The sequence below is a fragment of the Haemorhous mexicanus genome, chromosome 18, assembly GCF_027477595.1.
Source record: "Haemorhous mexicanus isolate bHaeMex1 chromosome 18, bHaeMex1.pri, whole genome shotgun sequence".
Classification (NCBI taxonomy): domain Eukaryota; kingdom Metazoa; phylum Chordata; class Aves; order Passeriformes; family Fringillidae; genus Haemorhous; species Haemorhous mexicanus.
The window spans coordinates 7,890,172-7,901,494 of record NC_082358.1 but is presented as its reverse complement, the minus strand read 5'-3'; the positions used below and the strand labels follow the sequence as shown (position 1 = coordinate 7,901,494).

At 59.3% G+C, this 11,323-nt stretch overlaps 1 protein-coding gene across 2 annotated transcripts; it reads left to right on the top strand.

Annotated features, from left to right (window-relative positions):
• Nucleotides 1-5,760, top strand: CD40 (CD40 molecule). 2 transcript variants are annotated; one of them, XM_059862971.1, is made up of 9 exons: nucleotides 1-136; nucleotides 1,360-1,441; nucleotides 1,975-2,100; nucleotides 2,190-2,333; nucleotides 2,558-2,657; nucleotides 3,583-3,644; nucleotides 3,887-3,985; nucleotides 4,402-4,427; nucleotides 4,809-5,760. In XM_059862971.1, exons 1-9 carry the CDS (start codon nucleotides 89-91, stop codon nucleotides 4,884-4,886), a joined length of 765 nt encoding a protein of 254 aa, XP_059718954.1. In that variant the 5' UTR covers nucleotides 1-88; the 3' UTR covers nucleotides 4,887-5,760. The 2 variants fall into 2 exon arrangements, with proteins under 2 accessions (XP_059718954.1, XP_059718953.1); XM_059862970.1 differs by having other exon boundaries at nucleotides 4,731-5,760.
• Nucleotides 5,761-11,323: the final 5,563 nt, after the last annotated feature.

Here is an 11,323-nt window from a genome sequence, read left to right as displayed (position 1 = left end):
CCCCGGACAAGGCGGCCCAACGCCCCTTCCTGGGCGGGAACGGACCGAGGCGCTCTTAGGAGGGCGGCGGCGGCCGGGGCGCAGCGCCATGAACCGGCTGGGGCTTTTGGGACTGCTCTGCGCGGCGCTGCTGGGCGTGAGTGGGGCCGGGATCGGGGCAAGGAGCGGGACAGGGGCAGAGGCGGAGGGGATCCCTCCATCTCCGTGTCCCGCCGGGCTTTCCGGGAAGGGGCACGCTCCGGCCGCTCCGGCCCGTCCCGTCGGCGCAGCCGCCCCCTCCGGGGAGCCCCGGGGCTGCGCGCGGGCGGGGTGAGCGGGACCCGGCGGCTCTGCCGCGTCGGGTCCGTCGGTCCGCTCTCCCGCGACACAGCCAGGGCGGAGGAGATGTCTGGACTGCCTGGAATCCTTTCTAGATCTTCTACCCACGCGCTTTCGCTTTCCTCTATGGCGCGGGCCCGGCAGCGCAGCCCCTCCCTGCGCTGGCCCGGGGGTCCCCATGGGCAGGGACGGGCAGCGGCGAGCCCCGGGACCCCCGGCCGGGACCCCCAGTCGGGTGGGGCGCTGGAACCGGCTGCCGGCGCTTCTTTCACTTCTCCGTTGCATGTGGGCCGCTGGGACGGCCCCGCAGCCTCATGGCTGTCGGGGCTGCTCGGGGTGCCCACGGGGGTGGGCTGCGCCCGGCCGTGCTGCGTGCTCGTCCATGGCCTCCTCGGCCCGGCCCTCTGTCCCTCGCTCTCTGCCGGAGCCCCCGTCCCGCTCCGCAGAATGGCCAGGCGGATCTGCGGGGAGCTGGCGGGCTACTGGGGACGGGCAGCGAGGGGCTGGCTCTGTCAGAGGAACGGTGCTCCGGGTGCCCTCTTGCACCCTGTCTTGCCCGAGAGCTCATTCCATGCCTCCTTTTTACCTTTCCCTGTGCAGGCAGTCCCCTGCCAGGAGGAGCAAGGGCAGGCTCTGGCAAAGTTTGCACGGGTGATGCTCTTGACTGGGGCTTTCCTGTCCCTCAGGGAGGGCGTGTCAGCCTTGGGAAGGGGCTGGCAGTGCTCTGGGTGTGAAAGCTTGGTGATCGCCGCTCCCTCTGTGCGGGACTGCAGTACTGTTGGCGGAGGCACAGGGTGATGTGCAATCACCTTCTGGTAGGAAATGTGGGGAAATGTGGAGCAACTCTGCCGGAATCACTGCCACCCCACTTCAAAGACAGTGCAGATGGCATCAGGCAGCGTGGGTGGCTGCTGTGGTCTGTGGTTAGTGGAGGTGTGGGAAGAGCACTGTGAGGAAGCCCTCACCTTAGGGTGCAGGTTAGCACATGTGTCTGTGATCCGGGAGCATTGGATATGAATTCACAGGTCTTGTTTCTTCCAGTGCTGGGAGCCTGGTGATGCCTTGACGTGCTTTGATAAGCAGTATATATACAAGGGCAGATGCTGCAACCGGTGTCGGCCAGGTATGGAAACCCTTTCCTGGGCTCAGTGGGGAAAGCTTTGCTTGGTGTGATGGAGCCCCTCTACCTCATTGCCAGCAATGCTGACAGCTTCACCTCCCTGTGTCACCTCAGTGATAGAGCAGCTGGAACCTTGTGGGTGGTCTTGGAGACCCCTTGGGCCTCACCAAATGTACCACAGCTCTCTTGGCGCTGTTTGTGCTCTTGCAGCTACAGGACTCCATGGCAAAGGCAGCTTTGTGGGGAGAGTGCTGGCACTGGCACTAGCAAATTGCAATGGTGTTTGCCAGGTCCTGCTGTCACTGTCAGGTCATCTCCCAGTCCCTGGAGTGGCCCCACAGCTCTCCCTCCCCACCTGGCCCCTGTAGTGTTTGTGGTCATCAGGGGAGCTGACTCCTTCAGCCCTGACTTCCATGCAGAATAGTGCAGCAGTCCTGGCATCCACAGCTGCCAGCCTTCCCCTGTCCTGCTGGCAGAGGTGCTGTCTGGAGAGAGGGAATGCCCCCTTGCCCCTTCCTCACCAGCCTCTATTGCAGGGGAAAAACTGATCTCTGAGTGCAGTGAAACAGAAGATTCTGTCTGTGCCCCCTGTGAGAGCGGGCACTATCAGCCAAGCTGGACCAAGGAGAAGCAGTGTCCTCCTCATGAAATCTGTGAAGGCAGTAAGTGCTCCCTGTCAGCACTGACCCCAGCCTGGGGGGACTGGCTCCCCTGCTTGCTGTCTCACCTTGTCCATGTTCCCTCTGCCCAGATGCCGGCCTCATTGAGAAGGTGAAAGGAAATGCAACACACAACACGGTGTGCCAGTGTCGGGCTGGCACACACTGCTCTGACATCAGCTGCCAGACCTGCATGGAGAACCAGCCTTGCCAGCTTGGCTCTGGCTTTGTGGCAGGTAAATCTGACAAGCTGTTCCCACTCAACAGGACTGATGCCCTGTCAGCGCTGACGTCAGGGAATGGGGGCTCCCCCAGCATGGTGCCCCTGGCAGGGCTTTGGGAGAGCTGTGCCATTGCCACAGGGCGTGCTGCACATCTGGACTCTGCAGCCTCTTGCCCTCTCAGGCCCTCACCCCCCACAGCCCCTGCTGACCTTGCTGCCATCTCTGCTTCTCTCCAGCAAAGGCCATGGACCGGATGTCATCCCCCTGTGAACCCTGTGCAGAAGGCACCTTCTCCAATGTCTCTTCTAAAACTGAGCCGTGCCACCCCTGGACCAGGTATTGTCTAAGTTCAGACCATGTCCTTCCACCAGCCCCAGTGAGCACATCCTTTGCTGCCAGTTTTCTTGGTGGCCTTGGGGACTGGACAGCTGGACTGGTCTCTGAGGGACACAGCATCTGGCTGGTGTAGGGCCAGGAGAGAGGAACAGGGCTAGGAGCTCAGTGTGGTCCAGAGCAGCATTGGCTGAGGTCGAGGCAGACATTCAGGCACTTATATCTGTCCCTTGCTCTGTGCACAGACTGCTTGTCCCTTCAGAGGTGTCCATGCTGTCATCCATGCTGGAAGTAAGGGGTCAGGATCTATGGGGATGCTCCATGCCCTGTTCATGTTCTTCCTCCCAGTGCTCTGTGTGGCTGTAGTCATCAGCCAAAGCACAAGCCCTCTCCATGGGGAGTTTGGCTTTGAGGATGCCATGAACTGGCAGGTCATCAGTGTCTTTAGAAAGCTGCTTGAGGGTTAATTGCAGTTCCTGGTAGAAACATGAGCCTTATTTCCAAGCTGAATTAGTCTTGCTTCAGCTGCCAGCCATTGGATTTCACTTAGCTTTTATCTGTGCCCAGAAATTACTTCCCCACAGAGCCACTTGTAGCCTATCTTAGCTTTTCTGTCATAGCTACAGTGCTAAAGCCCTGGGGGCTTCCCTGACCAGGCAGGTGTGCTCCTTCCTGTGCCTTGTCCCTAAACTTGTTCCCATCCTCAGCAGTTTCAGCAACTCCAGGCCAAGCCCCAGGGTTGGTACTCTGCTGTGTAGCTGCTGTCCCACTCACTCTGTGTTGGTGGAGATCCCCCTGCTCACCCTACTGGAGCTTGGCAGGCTCAGAGCAGGATGTGTTTTGGGGCGGCTGGGGTGCCTGCCTAGCCCCCACTATTCCCTGAGCTCAGGTTACTGCTGTGGTTACATGGTCTTGTTCTTCCCTTCAGTTGTGAGGAAAAGGGGCTGGTGGTGAAGGTGAAAGGGACGAACTCCTCGGATGTGATCTGTGGTAAGTGCCTGGTGCCCAGGGCTGATCCAGTGCAAAGCAGAGAGCATCCCAGCGCTCCAGCTCCTGCAGCACTCAGCAGAGCTGGCCTCATGCATGGGTTTTTGAGGGAGGAAGGTCTGAGTGCATGGCCACTGTGATGCCTTCCTGCCTCTGTCTCCCTGAGGGACCCCTGTGGGGCTGGGGCATGACTCTGTGTCATGCTGGGTGTCCTGTGGGTGCCTCACTGACCTGTCCTCCCGCAGAGTCGACCAGGCGCTCCTCACTGTCAGTGCTGATCCCCATCACAGCTGCAGTTGTCACGTGCCTCGTGGGTGTCTGCATCTACTGCCTGGTGCACACAGGTGAGGGGCTAAAGCCTGTGAACTGCTGCCATGGCCGAGGGAGGGAGAACCTCAGCCAGAGGGGCCATAAAGGGCTGAGAGGTTGAGCCAGGGAGGACAGTGGCAGCTCTGCTGAGAGTGGGGAAGCTCCTCTGGGGACATCACCAGGACAGGGTTTGCTGAGTCCTGCTCTGTCTTTGGGAGCAGGTGTGTTGGCACTGCTGCAGCCTGAGCTGGGACAGCACTGGTGCCCCATGAGTCCATTTTGGCTCCTGCTGTGACCCCCAGCCTGCCTAGCCTGGCAGTGGCAGCAGGCACAACACGAGCTGCAGGACCTGTGGTGCAGCAGCACCAGCCCTGGCTCTGACCGTGAGAAGCATCTTGCAGGACAGCATTTCCCCCTGAACATTGCCTTTTCTGTCCTTCTTTCCATCCAGATTCCAGGCGACGAGTGCCAAAGGAGGTGAGTCTACCTAGAGCCCCCCCAGCAGTGGGTTGGGATCCTGCCTGGGCACAGCTGGGGATGTGCCAGCAGCAGAGCAGGGGCTGTGGCTTTGCAATGCAGGAGGGGTGGGGGCTGAACTAGGCTGCCTGGCTGGGGCAGGACAAGGGCTGGGGCAACCTGAGGGTGCTGCTGGCAAGTGCTGAGCATTTGGGAGGGACCCATACTCTGGCCTGCATGGGATTGTAGCAGGAGCCTGTGGAAAGAAGTGGGTGCAGAGTGGGGAAATGTAGCTGCCTGCCCCTGACCCCTGCCCCTGTGCAGATAGAGGCTGGGGAGCCCGGAGAGAACCCAGATACCCAGCAGCCCATGGAGCAGGATGAGAATGTCTTGCCTGTGCAGGAGACCCTACTCAGAGGCCAGCCTGTGGCCCAGGAGGATGGCAAGGAGAGCCGCATCTCGGAGCAGGAGATGCTGTGAAGGCGCAGGGGACTGGCCCCGACAGGAGCACAGACTGGACAGCACCATCTCCTCTGTCCCCTCTCCAGCTGGGGAGGAAATCTGGCATCTGGCCTGGCTGCAAATGATGGGATGCTGCAATGGACCATGGCACGACCACCCCACGGGAATACCACTACAACTCCTGGTCTGGTCACCTGCACAGGGCTGCCCTGGTGGAGCAAGGCTTGGCTGCCCCCATAGGGACATGGAACAGAGCCCCATCCTGCTTCCTGCCCAGGTGACCTGGGTGGCTGCTCACCTGCTGAGCCCTTGCAGAGCCCAGTGCAGCCCCTGGCCACAGCGGAGTGACCATACTGACAGGAAGACCCCAGCACAGAGCCCCGTTTCCCTGAGTGCTGGAGAAGCCAGGGCTGGGAAAGGGGGCTGTGAGATCACCACGGCAGAGCTCAGTCCTCTGTCTGGGGTGCTGTGGAAGCGCTGCCCATGCTGGAGCAGAGCCCGCTGCCATCCGGACAGGGCACCCGGCCCTTGCGTGCCGCCCGGCGCTGCCGGGCTCCGTGGGACCAAGAAAGGCAGGACCGGCGAGCCCTGGGCCGGGGATGGCGGCGGCGGGGCCGGAGCGCAGACACCGACGTGCGGCGGCCGGGAGATGGTGCTGCGGGACCGGCACGGGCTGCGCGGGGCGGCACCGGCACCGCCCGACCCCGCCCCGTCCCGCGTACGCCCCGGGTGGCCTCGGGGGGCTCTGGCCTCGGGGTTGCCCAGCGCGGAGCCCCTCCCGCGACTCCCCCGCGCACCCGCCCGTCTGTGCGGGAGCGGTCGCGCTCCGTCACTTCCACCCACTGCTGGCGAAAGCGTGTGATTAAAGGTGATTATCTGCCCCTGTGCCTGAGCAGCCCGAGCCCCTGCTGCCCACCGCGTCCCCGGGACCGACGCTCCCGGATTGATGTTCCGGGAAGGATGCTTTGGGAATGGGCGGGTGCTCCCAAGGCAGAGGTTCCCAGCTGAGGAGGGAGGGAGGGAGGAGCTGCCACCAGCTGTGCTGACCCCCCACCGTGCCCCCAGGCCACCCCCAGCACACCTGGCTGGCCCCACTCCCCTGTGGCTGCCCTCCCTGACCCCCACAGCAGAAGCTGCCCCAGCACAGCCATGCCCAGCCCGTGTCCCACCCCGGGGGAGACGGGGGATGTGGGCAGGGCTGCCTGCAGCAGGCAGCTCCGTGCCCCTTGCCTCACTGCTCTGGCAGAAAAATGCACAAGTGGGGTCCATCGCACTGCAGGGCAGCACTGTGGGGTGCTGCCGTGTAGCAGTGGAGTCACCCCGGGCTCCAAAGCTGGTGTGGGGCTGCAGTGGTACTGAGCCCACTGCAGGCTTTAGGTACTGGGAGCAGCCTCAGCCTGTGACCCACGATCTGATCACAGGCAGCACGGTACGAGAAAGGCCATAAATCCCAGAGCAGGAGCAGCTGGAGCATGGAGCAACTTTGCCAGTACAGGCAGTGGCACATTATTTAAGGCTCCTCTTAAAACCTAATGTTAGGTTTAATAAGGGAGATAAAAACATGGCAGCAGCTTTCCCTTCTCTCAGGGCTTGGCAATCCCAGCAGTGCTAGTGGGATGGTCTCAGGCTGGGCAGCATTCCCTTGGCACCAGCCCAGAGAACACCCAGTTCTGGGGACAGATGTGATCCCGCTCCTGCTGGAGGAGAAGGTGTTGCATGGACCACAGATGCAAAGTCTTTGGCCCCAAATGTGAAGCCTGTGGCCCCAGATGGGTTTCCAAAGGACTGTGTCCTCAGGTGGCAGGCTGAACTGTCTGGGGCCACCTCCCCAGTTCCCCCAAGGCTGACCCTTCCCTGCTGGCGTGCAGCATGCTCAGTGCCCACTCCTGCGTGTCACACATGTACCATCTCATTAGCACGTCTGTCCCCCAAAGTGAGGAGGGAGAGCGCGTGAGGCCTAATTGAATGTAACTAATTATTCACTCTGCAAATGCTCTGTTTAAATGGGATTGTGAGGGACAGAATTACTCATTCTGAAAAGGGGAGAGAAAAAGAGAAAGACAGAGATAAAACAAATAGAGGCGGATGCTGGAGCTGCAGCTCGCTCTCTCTCCCCAGAATACCAATTACCGGATGAAGTGATTGTATAAATCTTTACCGAGTGAACGGACTGTACTAGTCACTTACTTCTGTCCTCCTATTATGAGGAAGCAATGAAAAATCATCCTACTCTCTAGTCCAGTTAAGGGTTCCCAGTCGCTGTCTTGGGCAGTATCTCACCAGCTGGAGAGCTTGTCCTGGGGCTCTCTCAGGGTGGGGGTCCCACTGAGACCACAGCCCTCCTGCCCCCCCAGCCCTGGGGTGGAGCAGTGGCTGTGCATGCTCTGGGGCGGGGCAGGACTTCTGCCCCAGCAGGAGCCAAACCATGCCATGAAGCACCCTTGGAGACTTGGGCTGGTCAAGGGCCCCAGTATCACACATGTCACACATGGCACCCAGGGACCCTGGTGCCTGGCTCAGTGGCAGTCCAGGTCTTGACCCCTCAATTTCCTTGTTCTTCCCTTCTGTGGGTCCAGCCCTGCCAGGCTCCTGGTCTCCTCCACTGGCTCCTGCAGTGCTCACTGCAAAGGGAGAACACAGTGCTTCCCAACCTCTTCCCACGCTGCAGTCAATGTTTCTCACTCAGGGTGTCTCTGCTCCACTGGCTGCAGAAATGCACTTATTGGCAGTGACCTCCATCACTCTTGCCTGCCACATCTTTTAATCCCAGATCCCTCCAAACACCCACATTTCTGTTCTCAGTAGTGGTGTGGGATGGGAGAGGAGGTGCTGGCCATGCAGAGCTGGGAAAGCTGACAGAGTCCCCCTGCACCCTGCCATCAGTGGGGAGCACCCACATTTTGGGGTCCTGCTGCATGAGCTGGTGAGGACCCAGCCAGTCCCACACTCCCTGCAGGCAACCCCGGATCCCCCTCACCACAAGGCACCAACAAGGGGCTGGTTTTACAGGGACAAAGACCACCTGGTCTCCACATCCTGCAGCCAGAAACAGAGGGACCCCCTCAGAGGGGCTCTGCAGGTGCTATTCCAGAGAAGCCACAGGGATTGTGGGGTGGGTTCAGCTGGTGGGGAAGACAGGCTGGGCACAAGTCAGTGATGAGAGGATAAAGCCTCCAGTCTGTCCTGCCTTGTCCTGGTTGGGGATTTGATTGTTGCCAGCAGCGAGTTTCCATGCACTGGAGATGTGCGTGTGTGGGTGTGAGGGAGAGATAACATCATCATCATCATAACAAATGCAGTTGTGCAGCTCCATTCTCTGCTTATTGGCTTTCTTCTCTTTATCTATAAATAATTGCGGGGACACAATAGACTTTTAAGTCTGCCAAAGAGTTTGTCTCCCTCCAGCAACCGTATTGCTACAGTGCTGCCACCTTATCTGCTTATAGAAGGATGAGGGTGGGAAAAATATTTACTGTCAGGGATATTTGTCATCTGCAAATTACTCCACCTACAGTTCACAGCAGGGATGGGGCTGACAGCACCGATCTGTACTGTGGGAGTGTGAGCACAGGGGGTCTCCACACTGCCCCAGACCCATCTGAGCCTCATCCTGTTAGCTGGTGGGGTGGGCAGCAGCAAGCTGGCAAACCCAGCGTGTGTGCAAAGCTATGCCACAGGGATGGGGGATACAGCTGATGATGCTGAGCCAGGTGCCTAGCAAGTGCCTTGACACAAGATCCTTGACACAGAGGATCTCCTTGGTGGGACTGGGACATTAGGCTCAGAGGTTTGCCAAGTTGCCAGCCCCTCCCCAAGCACAGGCCTGCGCCCCCAGCCTGTGCAGCAGCCCCCAGCACAGCACCCCCAGGCACCGACCACTGTGAGAGCCTTATTGTTCTCTTGCAAAGACCAAAAGTGCTGGACACTCCACCACTCCCTCAGCACCCAATGTCCCTGCCAGCCCCGCTCTGCCTGCTGCTGCCAGCCCCACCAGGCTCGCTCACTGCTGGAATTCCTCACATCCTGCAGCCCAGAGGCCTTTGCACAGCACTTATCACTGCAGTATCCAAGAACCGATCTAATTGATGTGACACCAATTATTCCTGTATCACTAAATGCAGAATTAATGCATCTGTGTGTACAAATCTCCTAGACCCTGACCATGAAATAATGACTTTGACATGAAAAGAGCCAGAGCCTGGGAGCACTGTCTCTCAGCTGAGGCCCCCCTCATTGAAGCTCTGGCCAGCCCTGCTGGGACACCTTCCTGATGGCCACACAGCATCCCTGAATCATCCAGCTGGCTGCACAGAGAGCTGGGGCTTGTGGCTCTTTGCAGACTGGGCTGCAGCCGTGGTGGTCCCACACAGCCATGCCAAGCCAGGCAGCACCAGCCCAAAAGTGAGTGCTGGCAGAGCTGCCCTGGCTATTGTGACAGCCAGCCCAGGGAGCTGCATGCTCCACAGGGCAGTGCAAAGCCATTTCTGGGCTGCTCAGCACAGCTTATGCAGACTGCAAAGCTCTTGGCTCGGACATGGACTGGTGCTGGGAAAAGCCATTCATTGCACTTGAAATTTTACTGTGAAATTAGGCTTTGCCTGGACACGCAGGGCTTGGCACAAGCAGAAGTTTGTATTTTGTAAATTGCTTTCTACAATCAATTAAAGAAAAGAGATGGCTGTAGCCAGAGGTGGCACACAAGATGGCTCCAGGCTGGGGCTGGTTCCAGATCCCTGCCATACAGCCCCAGGAGCAGTCCCAGCCCAAAAGGAGCAGCCTCAGAATGGGGAGATAATGTGGGTGGGCACCGTCTCACCTGGTGGAGGAGGAGGTGGGCAGCTGTGAGGGAGGAGGATGGTCCCATCAGGGGCTGCTGTGCTGCCCTTGTGCCCACACCGAGCACTGGGGTCACATGGGAGCACATGGAACTGCTCCCAGGCCTTTGCACTGTTCCAGCCAGTGGCAGCTCAAGCTGGAGCCACCCTGGAGATGTGCCCTGTCTCCTCCCAGCCTCATCCCAGCACCAGTGCCCCTGATACTGGCAGCACACCATAGTGCCAGCACTGCTCCAGGGCAGCAAAGCAGAGAGGTCCCAAGTGATCTGGGGGTGCAGTGGGGTACAGCCAACATGGCAAAGCTCTGGTACCCTTTTGGGCAGAGCATGGTGAGTACAGCATGTGTTGGGCTGCTCAGATGGCAAAGGGCTTGCCCTGGTTCTGGTTTGCTCAATGTTTTCATTAAGGACCTGGATGATGGAATAGAGAAAGTGCTTATTAAATTTGCAGATGACACGAAGCTGGGAGGGACTACAAGTATCTTGGAGGACGGGATTAGAATTCAAAATTATCTTGACAAATTGGAGAAATGGACTGGAAAAAATAGGATGAAATTCAACAGGGACAAGTGCAAGGCAGTATGCTGAGCAGGGGAACAATCAGCTGTGCAAACACAAGCAGGGCTGGCGGCGTGGGGCCCAGCCAGGCATGAGGCCACACAGGCATGGGGCAGCACAGGGCAGGGGCAGGCAGGAGGCTCAGGCTGTCTGCTCAGTCTGAGCTGGGGGGGTAGGGCCATGAGGAGGCAGAAGGAATGGATGGAAGGAAGTGAGAGAAACCTCTGTTGGCCTCAAGCACAGACCGACCTCTTGAAGCTGTGCCATGGCTCCCCTGCGGTCCCATGTACTTCTCCCACATGACCAGGAGCTATGGTGAGATCTGGCAGCATCCCAGCCCCTGTACACTTCAGGTGTGTGGCTGAGCAGAGGTTCCCTGCTGGGCTTCTCCATCCCCTGCCTTTGCCAGCTCAGAGCAAGGGCAGACACTGCCCTGGAATCCCCAGGGAGATGCCCCTATGCCAGCTCCAAAAGATGCTCAGCCTTTCCTACAGAGCCCCCCTGAGGCAGGCTCACTGGCACAGCCCAGCACCAGGGGCCAAACCACCACCAATGTGCAGGAAGTTTTGCTCTGCAGGCACTTCCCATGCCTGGGGCTCTGCTGGAGGTCTGGCCACAGCCCCCTACCCCACAGCACACAGCCCTGCAGAGATCCCCTGGAGCCCTCCAGCCGCCTTCCCTTCGCTCCAGCAATTAGAGCTCCAGCCAGCCCCCTCCGAGCCTGTGCAAACACCGAGGCTCATTTAAATAAATTAAGAAGACATAATAAATCAAAGGGAAATGAGGGGCTGTGCCTGGGGGCAGGGGAGTCACTCGAGTTTAATTACATTGGCAAGCCTCTCGCAGCAAAAGCACAGCAAGTCCCAGATGTGTCAAGCACAGATGTGCAGGAATGTGCAGAGCTTGGTGGCAGAGCTAGTGGCACCACCCTGATGCCATGCCTGGCACAGCACTGGCTCCAGCTAGCCAGGAAGTGAGGCATGTGCTGGCAGAGATGGGTCCTGGGCACTCTCCACTCCAGGTCACCTGTGTAGCAGTGCCCATGTGGGCAGATGGCATCCTG